Source organism: Grammomys surdaster, unplaced genomic scaffold (assembly GCF_004785775.1).
Source record: "Grammomys surdaster isolate TR1022 unplaced genomic scaffold, NIH_TR_1.0 134, whole genome shotgun sequence".
In the NCBI taxonomy this organism is placed as follows: Eukaryota; Metazoa; Chordata; class Mammalia; order Rodentia; family Muridae; genus Grammomys; species Grammomys surdaster.
In genome coordinates this window covers 3,103,049-3,122,150 of record NW_021604592.1, presented here as the reverse complement: position 1 = coordinate 3,122,150, position 19,102 = coordinate 3,103,049, and the positions used below count along the sequence as shown (strand labels likewise).

Sequence of the window (19,102 nt, the reverse complement as noted above, 5' to 3'; positions counted from 1 at the left end):
GTATTTCAAATCTAGTGCAGCATGAGTCAGAAAGACAGCAAGTAGCATTCTGCCATGATTTCTTCAAGTTCTTGGCCAGACTTCCTTACATGGTAAGGAAGGATAACTGGTAAGCCAATATAAACTCTTTCCTCCAGTAAGTTTCTTTGGTCAACATGATTTATGACACCGACAGAATGAAATTAGAACATCACACAAGCCTTGTTGTCAAAGCAATGTGGGAAACTCGGCTATTCCCGTGGAAGCTCCTCCATTCTGAAGCTTCTCTCCAAACCTGCTGTCCCTCCATTTCTAAACCCCTCATGCAGTTCTTTATTGCCTGAACTTCTTCCTAGGGTTTACACCTAGTATTTAAAGGAGGGATAGTTTGTAAGATCTTAGTCCCCTAAGCTAACATGAAACTCCCTGGTATTAATAAGTGGATGGAGTCACCCTGGGTTCAGCAGAGTATTAGAGTAGGCAGAAATACTGGCAAATCCCCAGCTTTCAGTCATCCTTTTCAGCATGGAAATTATATATTTTAGCCCAACTCATATTCTGTTAAATGTTGAATATAAATCAGTCATGTGGATGGATGTGACTGCTAATATTTCTTTTTAAAATTTTATTTATTCTTCTCCCATACAATGCGTTGTGACTTCAGCATCCCCTCACTCTATTCCTGCCAGTGCATCACCCCCAATGTCTCCTATCCAAAAGATCTATTCCTCCTCCATTTCCCTTCAGAAAAGAACAGGTCTCTCAGGGACATCAACTGAATTCAGCATAACAAGATGCAGCAAGACTAGGTACAAACCCACATTCAAGGCTGGATGAGGTAACCCAGTAGGAGGAAAAATGTCCTGTAAGCAGACAAGAGTCAGATACCCCAATGGGAGCATTGTTAGAACTCCTACAAAAATCCCAGTGTAAAGAAACACAGCATGTATGCAGAGGACCTAGTGAAGACCCATGCAGGCCCCTATGAGCCCTTCTTAGCTGGTTCTGTTGACCTTGTTCTCCTGGTGTCCTCCACCTCTCTGATTACGATGATGCTTCCTCCCCTATCTTCAGTGGGGTTCCCCAAGTCCCACCTAATGTTTGGCTGAGGTTCTTTGCACCCTTTCTGTTGAAGACTGGGCTAGGCATCGATCCTATGAGTACAGCAGAGTATCATTAGGAATCATTAACTATTATATTATAATATATTATATTATATTATATTATATTATATTATATTATATTATATTATATTATATTATATTTTGCTCAGTCTTGTTTGGTTCTACCCTAAGTCTCTGAACTATCCAGCTTCTGGATCCTGGCCATCTAGGCTGCAACAAGCATCGGCCTCTTCTCCTGGCGTGGACTTCAGGTTAGATTAGTCATTAGTTGGCCACTCTCACAAGCTCTGAGCCACCTTTGTCCATGAGTATCTTGCAAGCATGGCAGGTTGTAGGTTATAGATTTTGTGGTTGGGTTGGTCTTACCCCTGGAAGCCTTGCCTGGCTATAGGAGATAGCTAGTTAAGTCTCTATATCCTCCCTTACTAGGAATCCTCCTTAGGGTCTACCTCATAGTTTCCAGGAAGTTTCTATCGCACTAGACTTCATATTGCCCCCTAAATGCCCATCTATTTCAATCTCTCTCTGTCCTTCTCTCCCTCCATCCATCCCTCCCTCCCTCCACCACCTGATCCCTCCTGTTTCCATCCCCATCCACCCACAGTCCACCCATAAAACTCTATTCTGTTTCCCTTACCCAGGGAGATCCAAGCACCCACTCTTGAGCTCTCCTTGTTACTTAGATTTTCTGGGTCTGTGGATTGCAGCATGATTATCCTTCACTTAATAGCTAATATCCATTTATAAGCAAGTACATGTCATGTTTGTATTTCTGGGTCTGGGTTGCCTTGCTCAGAATGATTTTTTTCTAGTTCTATTTGCCTGCAAATACTATGATGTAATTTCTTTTAAAACTGTATATAGTGTATTTTTATTTTATTTTTCCCCACCTGCAACCTCCAACTCTACCCAGAAACCCATTAAATATCCCCCTTCTTAATTCATAATTTAAAAAGAAAAACTCAACTCCTGAGGACTATTAATACCACCTATATGTATTGAATGAGAAACCATCTACTAAAGCGTGGGTATCTTACCCCTAAGAAAAATGACTCTCCCTCCTCAAGCAACCATCAACTATCAATAGCAGTTGTCTGGGAATGAGGTCTTATGAACCTTTCTCCCATCCATACTTGACTTGATTTTGTATGGGTTTTGGGCAGGTAACAACATGATCTTGGTGGCAAGGGCCTTTACCTGCTTGGCCATACCATTGACCTCCTACTTGTCTTTAATCAAAATTATTATTCAGTGTAGTACATTTCATATATATATATATATATATAGATATATATATATATATATGTGTGTGTGTGTGTGTGTGTGTGTGTGTGTGTGTGTGTGTATGTGTATGTGTATGTGTGGGGGGTCAATTCAATGAATTTGCACTGAAACATCATGAGAGTTAGCCAGTGTGACTCATGACAACACTTGTGAATAAAAATTTGTATAGAAAACAATATAAATATAAAGCTTTTATATTATGTAAAATATAAAGTGTTAAAGAATCAAATGTATGTGTTCCATAAGAGGAATGCACCATACAAGTAACAGTATATAGACTGAGTAGGATATCTATATATGTATGCATATATATATATATATACACACACACATATATACATACATATATATATACATATATACACACACAAATATATGTATGCAATAACAATGATAAAAGACTATGAATTTGAAAGAGATCATGGAGAAGGATATATGAGAGTTTGAAGAGAAGAATGAGAAGGGAGAAATGTTATAATCTCAAAAATAAAATCTCCTACCATTTAAGAAAATGTGAAAATGGTCACATTATACTGAGGGCCATGTGTCATTAGCATCCCGCACACCTCTTTGTCCTCACCCCATACCTTTCCTGCTCTTCTCAAAAGTTCCACATCTGCTGTCCTGACCTCTAACCATGAAGATTTTGGTATCTGTTGAAAGACATTTGTGCTTTTATGGTGAATGAAAATAGCAGGCAACTCGTGTCTTTGCCTCTTTAAATCCTTTTTTGTTAGTAAGTTTTGTTCTTTTAAGGTTTTATACACATACACTATGTATTCTGCTTACCCTTTCTCCTATCTTCTTGAATGTCTCTCCTACCTCCACCAGCCCCGCCCCTGTCTCTGTTCTGTATTTACTTACTTTGGTTTTGTTTAGTGTTCTTCAGAGCTGTCTGTGTGATCATGAGTGGGGACTAACTGTCAGAACTTGGTCTGACTACCAGTGTGTATACAAGTGGATACCATGCTGCCCCTCAAGGCAAAATCTTTTGGTTGTCAGTAGATCAACAGTAAGTTCTACAGTCCAGTGAATCCTTCCCTCTGTATAGCTTGGCGCCAAGAAGGACCGACTTCTGTGTACCTAGTGCCAGTACAATAGCCATCTACTGCGAGTTCATGGTTATAATATCTGCTTTGTACTTAGAAGTTGGTATTTTGAAGCCTCTTTCCCCATTCTCTGACTCTTTCATCCCCCCCATCTCTAGAGAATAGTTTTATCAGTAAGTTTGACATTTGCTATAAAATTTTCATGTATTTTTACATATCAAAGACTTTTGAACTATTATAATGGTTGTTATATTTTCCATTCATCAAGATTTTGCGTTGCTAATATAATTTCTGTCAACTGATTTTCAAATCAAACCATCTTAACATTCATAGAGTAAATTCAACGTGACCACAATATGTTAATCTTCTATTTGTGAGCAAGTTCAGGTTGCTAATGGCTACATCGACATCTGTTTATTTTACAGTTGGTTGACATTAAGATGGTTTTCTGTTTGGAGCTATTACTAACAATTTTACCCTAAAGAGTTTTTCTGATATATCTAGAGTATGTATATGTGTGTATACATGCATATCTATTAACTGTACTTTTATTAAGTTTACACATCAGTTAATTTTGTTTAAAATTATTACATTTGTGTCTATGAATGAGCTTAACCTAGAACTTTATCAGGTTGCTTTACTACTACATTTGATTTTATTTTGTTTAATGGTATGTTCTATAGATTAGTTTTACATTTTTATTTGTTAGTGTGTGTGTGTGTGTGTGTGTGTGTGTACTGCCTGTATGTGGAATCCATTCTCTCATATTTGTGTAGATTCTGGAAATTTTTGCTCACTCTCACAGTAAATGTGGACAAACATAGCAAACACAGTAATACTTTGATGGACACACACAGCCATACTATACTCTGAATGATTACACTGTCTTCAAATTTTTCTCCACTAAACAAATTAGTTTACTACTTAATTTCTGTATTGAATTGTAAATGTATAAGTTTCTTATAGAACACTGTGAGCCATTATGCAAATTCTGGGAAACAAGCCTGGGTCTTCTGCAAGAGCAACAAGTGCTCTTAACCGCTGAGCAATCTTTCCAGCCACCTAGTCCCTAGTCCATCACTTTTGAAGTTGGCCTCAGTTAAGTTTTTGGACATGAGCATCAACAGTGGGACGTTTTACAAGAATGTAATACAAACAGCTTCCGATCTAGTTCCTGACAATGTCGTGTTTGTGTCTGAAACTCCATGGTCCCAGACTTTACAATATGCCTCCCCATTGACATTTTGGTCTTTCCAGTTCCCATCAGAATGGCCTATTAAGCTTTCCTTGTGATATTTAAGGGCTTCTGTATTCAGCAGCTTCATACTCTTCCGCATTTCTCTTATTAACTTGCACCAAAGGACTATGACTCCTAAAGTCCAGTTTATCATAGCAAAGGCCCCACTTGTCTGTACCAGTTTTCTGTATAGCTTTTCTCATTGCTATGATCAAGCATTTGACAAAAGAGAACTAAGAGAAGAAAGGCTTATTTCAGGACACAGCAGAAGGGATGACCCTCAGTGGGGGGTAGCAGGAGCATGGGGGGATCCAGAAGCAAAGGATGATTATAAAGCTAAACTATAGACCTCAAAGTTCATCTCCATGTCACACATTCTTCAGTCTCACAGCCCCAGAGGCTCCAGGATCCTCCAAAACAGTGTTATCAAGTGTTCAGTCAGAGACATGAGCTATGGAAATCTCTTTCTTATAAACTATAGCAGGAACTATTTTAGAAAATTCGAGGTACTATATTTTTCCTCATTTTTTACCTTTTTCTCTTCATCAGAAAATAAATTTTTTTCCTCACATAATCTATTCTGATTACGTTTTTTTCTTCCCTCCATTCCTTCCTGCCCCTCCCCACCTCCCTTCTTATCAGGATCTACTCACTTTGTGTCTCTTGTTAGGAAAAACAACAGGCCGCTAATAATAAAATATCGTGAAATAAAATATAATAAGCTAAAACAAAAACTTACACATCAGAATTGGATGAAACAAGTAAACAGAAGAAAAAGAGCCCAAGAGAAGTCATTAACAGAGACCTACTCATTCATACACTTGAATCCCAGAAAAACCACTAAATTGGAAGCCAGGATATATATGCAGCGGAGCTGGTACAGACCTGAGCAGGCTCTGTGCATTCTGTGTCAGTCTCTGTGAGCTCATATGAGGTTTGGTCATGTTGACTCAGAGGACCTTGTCTTCTTGGTGTCCTCTGTCCCCTCTGGCTCTTAAACTCTTTCTGCCTCCTCTTCCACAAGGTTCTCTCAACCTTACCGGGAGGGATTTGATGGAAATATCCCCTTTCGGGCTGAGTGTTCCAAGGTCTGTCTGTCTGTCTGTCTGTCTGTCTCTGTCTCTCTCTCTGTCTCTCTCTGTCTCTCTCTCTCTCTCTCTCTCTGCACGATGTCTGGGTGTGGGTCTCTGTGTTTGTTCCCATCTGCTGTAGGAAGAAGTTTCTCTGATGATGGCCAAGCAAGGCATTGATCTATGGGATAGCAGAATGCTATTAGAAGTCATTTTATTGGTACACTTTTGTTAGTTTTTTACTTTTGACTTAAAGTCCATACAGATTCTGTGGTATTACAGGGCACAGGCTTAAGGATGATAAGGATGTTTTGTTTCTGTTGGATTCAATAGCTATTTGTTGACCATCTGCTTCAGATGCACAAAAAACAATGTTATAGTCTGTTTCTAGTATCCCATTCCCCATCCCACCCCTGCCTGTAATGACTTGTTTTTTTATTTGGGTAAGTGTTCTAGACCTTAACCTAAGAAAGTCCTGACTGATACTCTACTGTTGACCTCTGGGTCTTGAGAAAAAGAGAAAGCTTCTCAGGTGTGGTGAGGTACGGGTCAGGTATAATGGCTTGTACTTTTAGTCCCAGCACTCTGAGAAGCAGGTCGAGCTCTGTGAGTTCAAGGCCAGCCTGCTCTACAGAGTGAGTTCTAAGATAGCCAGGACTATGTAGAGAAACTCTGTCTGAGGTTACAGGGAGGGAGGGGGAGAGAGAGGGGAAGAGGAGGGGAAGGGGGGAAGAGGGGGGAGAGGGAGGAGGTGTCTTCTGTCAATATCTATCTGATTCAATCTTCAAAGAAAATGGACAGATTATAGATACCATTGAGTTCTATTTGGTCAAGTCATTATTCCCAAGTTTTGAAGTGTTTTATTAACCATAAAACTAAATATGATCAGAGGGTGACATCTGCAGTGAGGTTGGTGGGCTTGGCTGGTTCTCATGGAACAACTTGAAGTTTTGGGATTGGACAGAGGCACTCAGAGGAAAGGTTATGGCTCTGATACTTGGGAAATTTAATATAATACCTCTGCTTATGAAAGAAGGGTCTTTGTGTATTCTCAGCAAGCAAAGGTGATTTCAGTCAAATTTTAGTTTTAATATTAGACCTTGCCTTGCAACATTATATTCCTTTACATAGAATTATTTATAATTTTTATGGTCATTTATTTATACTCAGCAATATCCAGAAAACTTTTTCTTCAAGCAGAATCTTAGTCTGTTGATAAGTACCACGTGGCCCGGTTGCGGTTCTGTTTACCTCTCCTCCTCTCTCTTTGCTCACAGTTATTATCAGATGCCTCACAGCCTCTGGAAAGCCAGAACTTCTCTCCCGTGGTGCGAGACGTAAGTTATGAGAACTCCTTCACGTGAACGTAAACTTTTGCCCCCCTCCTTTTCACTTCTTCTCTTTGTGGTGTATGTTCCTATCCTCCTTTCCTGACATTTATCTCTGCTCTTTCTCTTCTTTTCTCCCTCCTGCCATCTTTCACACCTCTCTTCTGTCAGTCACATGTTCATAGTCCTAGGACTAAATGTTAAATACTAAAGGAATGTCTTTGTATACTTGTCTAGGCAGTGATTACATCCAATGGTCTATTGACTGACAAATACAAATATATACAGAAACTCCGAGAAAGCAGGTATGTACTGTTAAAAAAAACTTCTGATATTGTTCTTTATTCTTACCTTGGATTTGACAAATATCTTAAAGATTTCAATGAGAGTTATTAATATTAGATTTATGTAACATGTACATTTTGATAATGTTAGAAATCCAAAGGAAGCAACTGCTGAAACCAGCATGAGAGCTTTTTCTTTGAAGAGCAGCATAGCGTCCCCACAGCAGTTCAAATCTGCTGGGTTCTGGCCTGCGAATAAAAGAGTGAAACAGTGTTACCATTTGAATAGCTCTGTGATTCCTCTTCAGTTTGCTGCACACAGTGATTTATATTTTTTTTTCCAAAAGAAATCAGCATATTAACTCTTTCTGTGGTACTTTCTGCTTGGGCTTTTGTTGAAAGTTTGGACTTTGATTTGTTCAGTATATTGAATAGAAATTAACAGACACAGTAGAGAAGGCAGCAGATGAGAGGAGAAAGGTGCCCTAAAAGGCCTGTGACTCTATCAAGCCAGCCCTCTGCCTTCTTAACTGACTCTCCTGTTCAGAGTCAGGAAACATTGATGTTTCTTAAAATTGTCTTGCTTCCCCCACAGACTGTACTTCCACTGGTCTTTTCACATTTTGCAAAATAACACAGAAACTGAAATGCTGGGAGAAGCCAGGGGGAAAACAGAATACAATAGAACACCTACCTTACCTTTTTTTTTTTTTAAAGTGGTCCTTGCTACAGGAAATAAAGAGATGTGCCAGAATCAGGTTTTTGGGGTGTGTGTGTGTGTGTGTGTGTGTGTGTGTGTGTGTAGTTGGTAGTTGTGTGTGTCTGTGTTTCTTATATGTGTTAGTTTGGTAGAACTGTTGAATTAAATGTGGGAATGGAATCTTCTGACATTAAATGCTTGAGTATTTAATTCTTTCTAAAGAATTATAAAATTCTAGAAGAATTCTAAATTCTAAAAATCAAACTGTTTTTATAGTTCTGTAAGAGAGTTTATTATAAGGAAGCATCATATTTGCTTGTTATTTATAATTCTGTTTATCCTTGTTACCTGGATGATTCCTTACTGTGATAGTAATGATGTGTCAACCAGTCTGTCATTTCTTCAGTCTATGCATCAGATTTCCTGGGGCAGCTGACCTAATTGGCTGCAGTTGCTGGAACTTTCTACTTTTATTCCCCAGTGTATTCTTATGGCAGGGATCTGATAATGGAGATCTTACCTAGAAAGGGAATTTACTTTAGTCTTACATTCTTTTCATTGTTTAGGATAGTGACTATTATCCTGGAATTTGGGGTTTAGGGGTACTGTTGATGTGGACTGAATTGGAATCTAGGAGTGTTTTAAATATTTTATATTGGTGCATCAAAATAATGTTTTATTTATACAAATTATATAAGGTACTACTGGAAAGAATATCTAATAAACAGGTAATGGTGGCTCTTTCAGTTAAATGGATAGGATCATAGTTGAAGGAGATCTCTTATCTGTAGTATGCATGTGTTTCTGTGTGAAGATAGATGGGAACATTTAATATCAGTACTTATTCATTTATTATAAATGAAAAGGTTAGCAGATTGGTGTGTGAGAGTACTCTAAAGACCTCACCATCCAGGTTTACTGTGAAGACCCTGGTACCAGACCATGCCCATAGATTCGTGAGGACATCTGGGAATCTCAGTTAAAAGCGTTTGATAAACTTCCACATTCAAAACAAAATGAAGTAAACAATAAAGAGTTATAGTTGAGCAAGACCCTGTCACTACCATGGAGGTCATTGTTTGTCAAAACAAAAGTTCCCTTTCTAGAAAGTATAACTTTTAACAGAATAAATGGGTCAAGAATTAAAATCCTTTCTAGTCTTTGTTGTTGTTGTTGTTGTTTTGTCTTTTTTTTTGAGACAGGGTTTCTCTGTGTAGCCCTGGCTGTCCTGGAACTCACTCTGTAGATAGACCAGGCTGGCCTTGAACTCAGAAATCTGCCTGCCTCTGCCTCCCAAGTGCTGGGATTAAAGGCATGCACCACCACTGCCTGGCAATCCTTTCTAGTCTTAATCTCTTACATTAGCCTAAAGATATCTGACAAAACAAGTTTTGATGTAGGTAACAGTAAGCCATTTTTCGGATTGCTGTTTCTTCCAACTGCAGTGAGGAAGAAATAAGGTATTGAGCATCCAGACCCAAAATAGTTTTGAGTAAATACTTCTAGGAGGACAAAATATGAAGCAAGTTACTCAACTGTAAGTAAGAAGAGGAAAAAAAAAATCAGGTCCTCGTTGTAGCCCCATGAATTAGAGGAAGTCTGTAGACCTTGACCATCTCAGAGGCCAGGGTCTATTATTCAAGATCTAAAACAAATGATGTAGAGTATTGGCCTAAGGAATCCTGGGACGTTCTTACTGGAAGCAGTGCAGGGAGGGTGCTTCATCATCTAAGTTTGTATTGCACTTGGGGATCACAAGATTTTGTTATTTAAAAGAAATAAACTTAATTATTCCCTCTCTCCTTCTTTGTCAAACAGGGAACATATTCAATTCCTTTCAATGAGTAAAAAGAAGAAAGTTTTGGTTCTTGGGTCTGGCTATGTATCTGGGCCTGTTTTGGAGTATCTGTCAAGAGACAACAATATAGAAATAACAGTAGGTAATGAGTTTTGGGTTTCTTTTGGTTGTTTGTTTTGTTTTTTGTTTTTTTTAAAAGAAAAACTAGTTTCATTGCCTGTTGAATCTGAACTTTAAATGACTTTTAATCTCTAAGTTTTGAAAAGTTGTGGAGATATGAAAATGTCTCCAGTGAAAGGAAATCTTTAAAAAAATGGATTTTTGTATTCTTGAAATAGGTTCTGATATGACGAAGCAGATGCAACAGCTGAGCAAGAAATACAATATTAACCCTGTCAGTTTGACCGTTGGCAAGCAAGAGGCTAAGCTGCAATCCCTGGTCGAATCTCAAGATCTTGTCATCAGGTAGTGGGCAACAGAAATCTCCTATGTGCATCTTGTTGTTTTAATCTTCTCTTATTTTCTCCCGGTTTCTCTTTCCTCCTTGCTGTTTCCTCCTCTGACTTCTCTCTCATAAACACTTAACTGAAGAACATATGTATAAAAATATAAATAAGTATGAGAATGCTGTGATGTGGTGGTACCTTCCTGTAGTTCACGTACTTGCTTGAGTCTAAGACAGTTTGAAAGTATGAGGCCAGTCATGCTAATTAGTAATATTCTTTCTGTCTCTGACTCTGTCTTTTTGTCTATCTCTCAATGTCTTTCTCTCGTCCTCTTGCAAGTGTGTATGTGTGCGCGCACACACACACACACACACACACACACACACACACACTCTTGAATAAAAATACCACAACTATAGGGTTGGAGAGATGGCTCAGTGGTTAAGAGCACTGACTGCTCTTCTAGAGGTCCTGAGTTCAATTCCCAGCAACCACATGGTGGCTCACACGGATCCACATGGTGAATCTGATGCCCTCTTTTGGTGTGTCTGAAGACAGAGACAGTGTACTCACATAAAATAAATAAATAAATCTTAAAAAAAAAGCACACAACTATGTTGCTCAGTGAACTGCTACAATGTTAGTATATTTTCTAATCACTATCCACATCAAGAAACAATGTTTATAATATCCCACAAGCCCTCTTTTAACCTTTTTAAAATTATTGGCTCCATCCCATAAGCACTGTTGTTTCTTCTAACATTAGTTTTTTGCATGTTTTCAAAGTTTGTAGAATTGAATCATTCAGTATGTCTTTGTTTGTGACCGCCTTCTTTCATTTGATATTGTGATTATGAGAATAAACTATTTATGTTCTACTGTCTGTACATACCATTAATACTCTTGTGACTTTGATGGAATTTAGTTGCTTTGATTTGGGCTGTTATGAACAAACTGCTAGACACACTTTAGTATTTGTCTTTTGGCAACTGTATGCCTATGCTCTAAGTGTTAGAAAACTAGAAATAGAATTTGTGAGTTATGAGATATTTGTGATTTGAATATGTTACATGCCTACATAGACATGCATAATGAGTGAACATAAAAAACATTAAAAAGAAAAAATACAGAAAGGGTTAGTGAAGAACACTGTGTGGTGGACAGTAGGACAAGTCTGTTCTGTAATTCAGAAGTCCTTGGTCATTTCTGAGAGAATTCTTTAATGTGGGCATTTTCTTAGGACTGAGCTGTGGTATAGTTCAAGCATCCTGGAAGGGAGGGAGGATTCGAAACCAAAGGTTCTGAATCTCTTCACCCTCCATTTTCAGCTTGTTACCTTATGTGCTGCATCCTGTTGTGGCCAAGGCCTGCATCGAGAGAAAGGTTAATATGATTACTGCAAGCTACATCACACCAGCCATGAAAGAACTGGAAAAGAGGTAAGCCTCCATCTTCAGGAAGGTGCTGCTTCGTGATTATTCCTCTTCTTTGTCTAACTTTTCCATTGTCTTCTTTTCTACCTGTGGCAGTGTGGATGATGCGGGCATCGCAGTCATTGGTGAATTGGGATTAGATCCTGGTCTCGATCACATGTTGGCAATGGAAACAATTGATAGAGCCAAAGAGCTGGGAGCCACGGTGAGCCCCATTCCTATGTAGAATTCCATTCAGGAGATATAAGGTCCACTTTTGCTTCTCGTTAGTGATTTGCTGGACTACAGCTCTTCCTTTGGCTAGGAACTGCAAAAACTGCAGAACCTACAGATAAATCTGCAGAGTCAAACAACTTGGGTCTTAGTAACAGTTCTAGAGAAATAGTTACTGTAGTAATTTTGTTTCTTAAAGACTTTTGTCTTTGAGACAAATTCTTTGAAAAGACATTGGATTAAGAAGTTAGAAAAAACCTTTTGGGATATTAGTCTGTTGTTTAAGCAATTACACAAGAAAAACAATAACTGTATATGTAGATATGGTCACTCAAATGAAATGATTTGGGTTTTTTTGAATATATATAAACACATAAGTACATATGTATATACATATATGTATATATATACATATACAAATACATATACATTATATATATATATTATATATATGTATGGTTTTGGATATTAAACTTATAGGAACCAGCAAAGAAAAAGTGAATAAATAGTTGAATTTTTATTCATTTATTTTAAAGATTTGTTTTATTTTCATTTGTGTGTATGTATATGTTTGCATGTACACATACTCACATGTGTCGATGCCCTCAGAGACCATTGGATTTTCCAAGATGTCTGGGATTATAGGAAGTTGTATTCTGCCTGGGGAGGGTGCTGGGAATTAAGCATGGTTCTCTGCAAGAGCAGTAAGCACTCTTCAGTGCTGACCTATCTCTGCAGCTCTAACAGTTTAAATTTTTAACTGAACAAAAATTTAGCCATTATCTCTACTAGAGTTTATTTTCTTCATATATATTTTGTCATAAATACATATATATGTGTATATATAAGTATTTGACTTTGAGGATGTATATCTGAAAGTCTCGGTAATTTCAAAAAATAAGTAATGATAGCACATTCACCAGATTGATATTATTAACCCTAACTGATAACTTAAATAATTAGCCTTCTTAATATTATTGATTCTTCGTGATTTATTTCTTTCTTAATTTGCAGATTGAGTCTTATGTTTCCTACTGTGGTGGCCTTCCAGCCCCTGAACATTCAGATAATCCCTTGCGATATAAATTCAGCTGGAGTCCAGTGGGAGTCTTGATGACCATAATGCAGCCTGCTAGCTATCTGCTCAATGGGAAGGTAAAGGAGCATCATGGGAGCCTTAGAGATGAACATCTGCAGTGGTGACCAAAGGGACGCCAAACGCTTTCCCCCAACGTCAGTGTTGTCTGATCATGGCTGTGCACATGAACACACATGTGCTAAGAGTTGGCTTCCCCTTAGTTGAGCATTTCTATCTCTTTACGAATGATAGACGAAGCTCTGGAAAAGCAGTCAACCAATGTGTAGACTCTCTTCCAATTAGCTAAGTTTCTGTCAATATCCAGCTCTTACTGACAAGTATCAATTCTCCCTTGTCTCCTCTGATATTTCCCCATGTATATTTTTCTGTTCTATCTAACAAGGTCACCTTTGATTTTTCCCCAATTCTGTGTTCATTCTTCCTTCTCAGTTCCTTCTGAAAATGGACTTCTCATCTTATTTACATAAATAAATACTGGTTATCTTTCAAGTGACTTCAGTATGGCACACCCCGAGTTAGACTTTGGAATATGCAGCAAGGATAGTTACAATAACTGACTGACATTCCTGATTTCAGAAAATTCATGCCTCGATACAAGTACCCTTCCACATGGATTGTTTGGTGCATCAGAAAATGAAACTAATATTTCTTCTGCCTATGCTATCTAACAGTATTATTAGTATTATTTTCATTATTTTTTAATAATGAGATTAAGGCATAAGCAGGATGGCTAAGGCCATCATCTGAGACTCAACTCTGGTTTCAACTAACTTCAATGCCAGCAAAATTGCTTTTACATTAGTTTTTTTTTTTTTTTGCGTGTGAAACCTATGTGTATGTGCACTTGTATCTGTGCAAGCCATGGTGTACATCTAGAGATTAAAAAGACTAGCAGGAGCTGGCTCACTCTCTTCTACTATGTAGGTTCAAACTCAGGTCCTCAAGCTTAGTGCTAAGTTCCCTTGCTAACCATGTCACTAGCTCCTCCAAAGGCATTTATTTAATCAGATTACTTTTTTTGTTAGGGGAGTTAGTAACTGGTTAAGACCACTTGAAAATTCCTTTTCTGGATAATATGTAGGGAGAGAGGAGTGAGGAAAGATTTGTCAAAGGTTATAAAATTACCGTGATCTGGGAGTAAGGAGTTTGTTATACATAGGGTGAGTGTAGTTAGCAATCACAGAGTTTGTTTTTGTAAGGATTTACTAAGAAACAAGATGAATGTTCCTGTCAACCATGGTCACTCATGAGTGACAGACGTGGCTGCATATTAAACCATAATGAATGTTTGAAGAAAAAGGGTACCTAAACCTCATTCCTGAAGGTTTTGATTTCCTCAACTTTGGCAAATTTTTAAATATCTCCAAGTGATTTTTAAGAAGCAATCTGACTTGAGAACAAATAAGTTAGTAACAAGAGGATCAGAGCATGTCAAACATGACTAAGCCAACAGGGAATTTCAGGGGCATGCGTTAGGATGAAGAAGAGTGGAGATGGTGCTTTTAATTCCTCAGATGAAGGGATGAGATGAGAGCCATACTCAAGCTTTATGAATACATGGCTTGGGCTGAGCCTAGAGGATTTTCTTTTGTGTTCTAACTCCTCCTAGACCTAGGCCTGGAAGCTTCTTGAGCAGCCCTATGTGAATTAATGAAGCCACGTAGGTCATGATCTATCTATCAGCAGACTTATTGGCATTCCCTGAGTCTTGAGCAAATATTATCGGTGGAAAGAACTTAGTGCTGCAGAGAGCCCAGGAAAAACAAGTCTTTTTCTGGCTGCAGAATTTGTGTTTGTTAAGTTTGAATTCTTCTCCATCCTTCTCTCTTCCCTCTTCCCTCTTCCCTCCTGAACTAGCTTTCTAAAATGGAGGGCATAGGGCATTCTTACTTTTTTTTTTCTTTTCTTCTCTCTGACATTGGAGGATTTGAAGAGAAAAATCCTCTTTTCTTTTCTCTGCTAAAATGATACTTTTTCAAGGTCTTGTTCAGATTTCCTCTTGTAGAGTTTCCTGGCTCCTTCAGCCTTTGTTCACTATTCTTTTGTCTGAACTCAATCAGAGTGTTTGACACTTAGATACCTGGATTGTCTGTGTCTGAGAATTTTCAGTGATTTGAGTCTATAGATCGGTTCCCCAATCTTTATTGTTAAACTTCTTTAAAATATCTGTCATAGTCTTGCCCTTCTGTCCCCTGTGCCACCATCTCTTCTGCCACTGTCTTCCTCAGCCACAGAATGGGCCTTACAGAACTCAGGGCTGTAATGACAAAGACAGATGACTTCTCTGCCTCTGGCTTACAGTTGAATCCTTAAACTTTTCTAGTAATCGGAAAGGTCTATGAATGAGAGCAGACCACACTGGTCTCTGTTCTTGTGGTCAGTTCTAGTCTTTGCTATTGTTCTGACTTCCAGCAAACCTGACTTCCTCCCCCCGTGTCTGGGAGCAGTGACTAGTCTTCTCTTACTTCCATCCCTGAATAGATGGTGGTACAGTCCTTTCCCAGCCTTGGAAAGTAGGAAATTAATACATATAAAAAGGAAGCCCCTCCTCCTTTTTAAGAAAGCAAGAGTCCAGTTGCTGCCTGTGCCCATAGCCACTCTAGCCTGGCTTTCCAAAGACGACACTCATCAGGATCCTTTTGAAAATACCGATCAAGAAAGAAGCAAAACCAAGAATCTCATGAGATACAGTAGAAAGAACACAAGCACTGTGTTAGGTAGATAGGCTCAAATCTGCTTCTGTGTGACTCACAATCTGTTTATACTTCTGAAAAAACAAACAAACAAACAAACGTGCAATAAACATGGATTAAAAGTAAGCATCTAAGTTACCGGAAAGACAGAGTTCCTAGTAAATAACAACCTGTACATTTACCCTGCTAAGTTTCTTATTAGTTTAATGATGAAGCTTACATTAATCCCCAAAACAGGAAAAAGGAGAGAGACCAACTGATCCAAATCACCATGGCCAAATTAATTAAAGCTTTTTCACTGATTAATAAAAATAAGCTTTTTTATTGATGTACACAGGCTCGGCTGCCTCCTCCTAAGGTAGGATTCAAGCGGTCTGCATTGGATAAGAGGAAGACAAAGTTTTCATAGCTCAAGAGGAGGGGTTTTCCAAATGAGGGTCTTGGTGGAAAGAACTGGTGGGAGTGTTCTAGGAGCAGAACATAAGCAATGAGTTAGTCATGATGACCTCGCAAAACAAAGGCATGAGCGCAAGGTGATCGTAACAAGGTAGTCATAGCTGACAACTGGTCATAACACGCTTTTGAAACAAACATACAGTTCAAGATGGTTATAATAACTTTTTGAAACAAAGGCATCATTGCCATTTCCTAGAACAGGCAGGACAGCACCATTTGTAGTTAAATTTATAAATGTGACAAAGCCCAATCCTTGAGAAACAGAAGCTTAAGCATACATAGGAATAACCTAGTTTGTATTATAAGATGCCTTTCAAGCCCAAGACAAAGGCAGGCTGGTTCATCACTTATTTTTAGGATTTGAGTATTTGTTCTAAAATAGATGCCTGTAATTCTCATTGGTTGGGTGCCTGTAAGAAAAATAACTGGCCTCAGTGAAGCCTTCAATCCCATGTCATGTCATGAGCTGTGCTTCTGCTGGAAGTGGGCCTGGGATGCAAGCATTGACTGAGCAGAGAAAAACACATGTCCCCTGCAAAATGGATAGACGCATTTTAAAGTTCTTAATAAATTAGTTGAACTGGACAAAGCTTATTTTTGAGCCTAGGACTCTGGACATTATCTGCTGCTTTCAAATGGTGAGTGGCGTTACTGTGGAGATGTCTTTGATTGGTTCATTTTCTTTGCCACTTAAAGAATTAAAAGGCAGGAGAACTCTGGAGTGTAGTATGAAATAGAAGAGAAAATCTCAAACAAGACAGACAAGATTAGCCAGTGAAGAAAGGCTTTTATTAGTGGTGAGGAACCATGCACACAGCAAGGCACTGAGAGAAATTCTCTGCAAAGTGGGTGTGCATGTATGTAGGGACCATGGTGGTTCCAAATTCAGCCTCTGCATGAAGGGAGGGGTGAATAGGGAAGAAAAGTCCATAAGGTTTTAAGCTTCCTGGCTTTTGTCTCAGGTCAGGAGGGTAATGAAGAAGCCAACATCCTGGAGAGGAAGTTACTAGCTAGCTGTCTTGGAAGTTTGAAATTTGTATTACCTGGTTATGCCTCCTCTCCCTGACTGTCTGTTATTAGGGAGTCTGTTTAACTCTTGATTTTTTATCCCTACACTGTTAACTGTCCAGTCCATTGGCTGTTAATTTTTCTAAACAAATCACTTGGCAGTCAGTTTAAGTTACTTGATTTTATTTGGAAGAATTAAATGAATGTTGCTGATTTTAGGTTGGCAACCTTCTTTCTTTTTTCTTATCACATAAAATCTTAGTACATAGTTTAGGATTGCCTCAAACTTTTAGCAATTCTCTTGTCTCAACCTTCCAAACACTGGGATTATAGTTTTTTTACTACAATCCCTGCCATGATATTTTCTTTAAAAAATTGTCCTGATCTTCAACTAAAGAAGCAGGACTATAGAATTGCCTTAGGTTATAGAAGCAAGATGGATGCAGAGACCCACCTCGTGGCTTCTTTATTAGGTTGTCTTTAAAACTAGAATCCTATTAGAAGAAGTTTAACACAGTCTAAAAAGAGGCTCTGAGCAAATTAGATAGGAAGCATTCTTCACATTCTTTGGATTCTTCCTGAGGTATTCTAGAAGGTTGCAAGTGACCTTTGCAACTGAAAAGATCTTACTTCATTCACTCTGGGTAGGCTGCAGCCCTTTCTTTCTGGGCTCCTAAATTGTGTATCAATTAGTTTCCATTTTTCTTTCTCACACCTTGGTAGAGGTGAGCTCATCTACAAATGTATTCTGAGCACCACTACATTTAGTCCACCTTCCCCTGGGGAAAAAAAATCCCTCTGAGCCCTGGCCACACCCCCATCCAGTCTTGGTTTGTGCAGCTTTAGAGACAGGGTCGAATTGTTCCACCAGGACAAAGTCCAGTTAGACAGCGGCCTCAGCCCTAAATTTATCATTCCAGAATGTTTTTCATTATCTCAAAGACAACTACAGACGTCAAGCTCTTAAGAGGAAATGTAATACTTTAAAGTTAAAGACAAAATAGAGCCTCATTGTACTTTGTGTTCTGGAGAAGGGTAGGAGGCACTGGGGAATCAAGGCTTAGCTTCTGACCAGCAGTACCTTGTATATGAGCTTTATTGTGTAGTCTTGACATTTTGTCTGTTCTCAAGGAAGGTCTTCCTTCTGCACCTCTTCAGTACCTCCCAGCTTACACTTTAAGTTTTATGCAGATGTAGGTGATTACTGAACATTCAGTAAATTTTTTTCTCCCAATGAATAAAGAATGAATAGAAGATGTGAATTCCATCTCATTCACTGTTTTCCTTATTCTCTGTACTTGTGCGATCTCTGGCACATATATAATAGCTAGTCAGTAAATGATAGTTGGGTGACAGAGAAATACTAGTGCTTGATGTATTCCAAAGAAATGTGAGGCCAAAGGAAAGAATATTGTCATTGTTAGCAGAGCATACAAGCCACTGATACACACTTGATATAATTATATTACAAAAAAGCAACCAACCCACCAACCCACCAACCCACCAACCCACCAACTCCCCAACTAACCCACCCACCAACTAACCAACCAACCAACCAACCAACCAACCAATGAACCAATGAACCAACCAACTAATGAACCAACCAACCAACCAACCAACCAACCAACCAACCAACCAACCAACCAGTCAGCCAACCAACCAGTCAGCCAACCAGCCTAATGCAGACAAAATGATACTATTTTAACTAGGAGCAAGAGTCAGTTGAAAACAAGACTTTTGTTTAGAAAATAAAGTGTATTAGGATTTGGAAGTTTTGGGTGGGGGAGCCTGGCAAGATAGTCCAAGAGGAACAGTTTGGCTAATGGCATGCTAAGTATCAATTGTAGTTTTGTTGGCATTTCCAATGCTCTGTTTGGTTAGTTTCTTTTGTATAATTAATT

The 19,102-nt window shown here is 38.6% G+C and overlaps 1 protein-coding gene across 1 annotated transcript in view; it reads left to right on the top strand.

Moving 5' to 3' along the window:
• Positions 1-19,102, top strand: part of Aass (aminoadipate-semialdehyde synthase) — a 56,158-nt gene that overhangs the window by 29,507 nt on the left and 7,549 nt on the right. Inside the window, exons 12-18 of the mRNA XM_028762572.1 lie at positions 7,021-7,080; positions 7,309-7,376; positions 9,874-9,995; positions 10,192-10,318; positions 11,628-11,738; positions 11,829-11,937; positions 12,960-13,100. Of these exons, the coding sequence (XP_028618405.1) occupies positions 7,021-7,080; positions 7,309-7,376; positions 9,874-9,995; positions 10,192-10,318; positions 11,628-11,738; positions 11,829-11,937; positions 12,960-13,100 (738 nt within the window). The remainder of the gene's footprint in view (positions 1-7,020; positions 7,081-7,308; positions 7,377-9,873; positions 9,996-10,191; positions 10,319-11,627; positions 11,739-11,828; positions 11,938-12,959; positions 13,101-19,102) is intronic.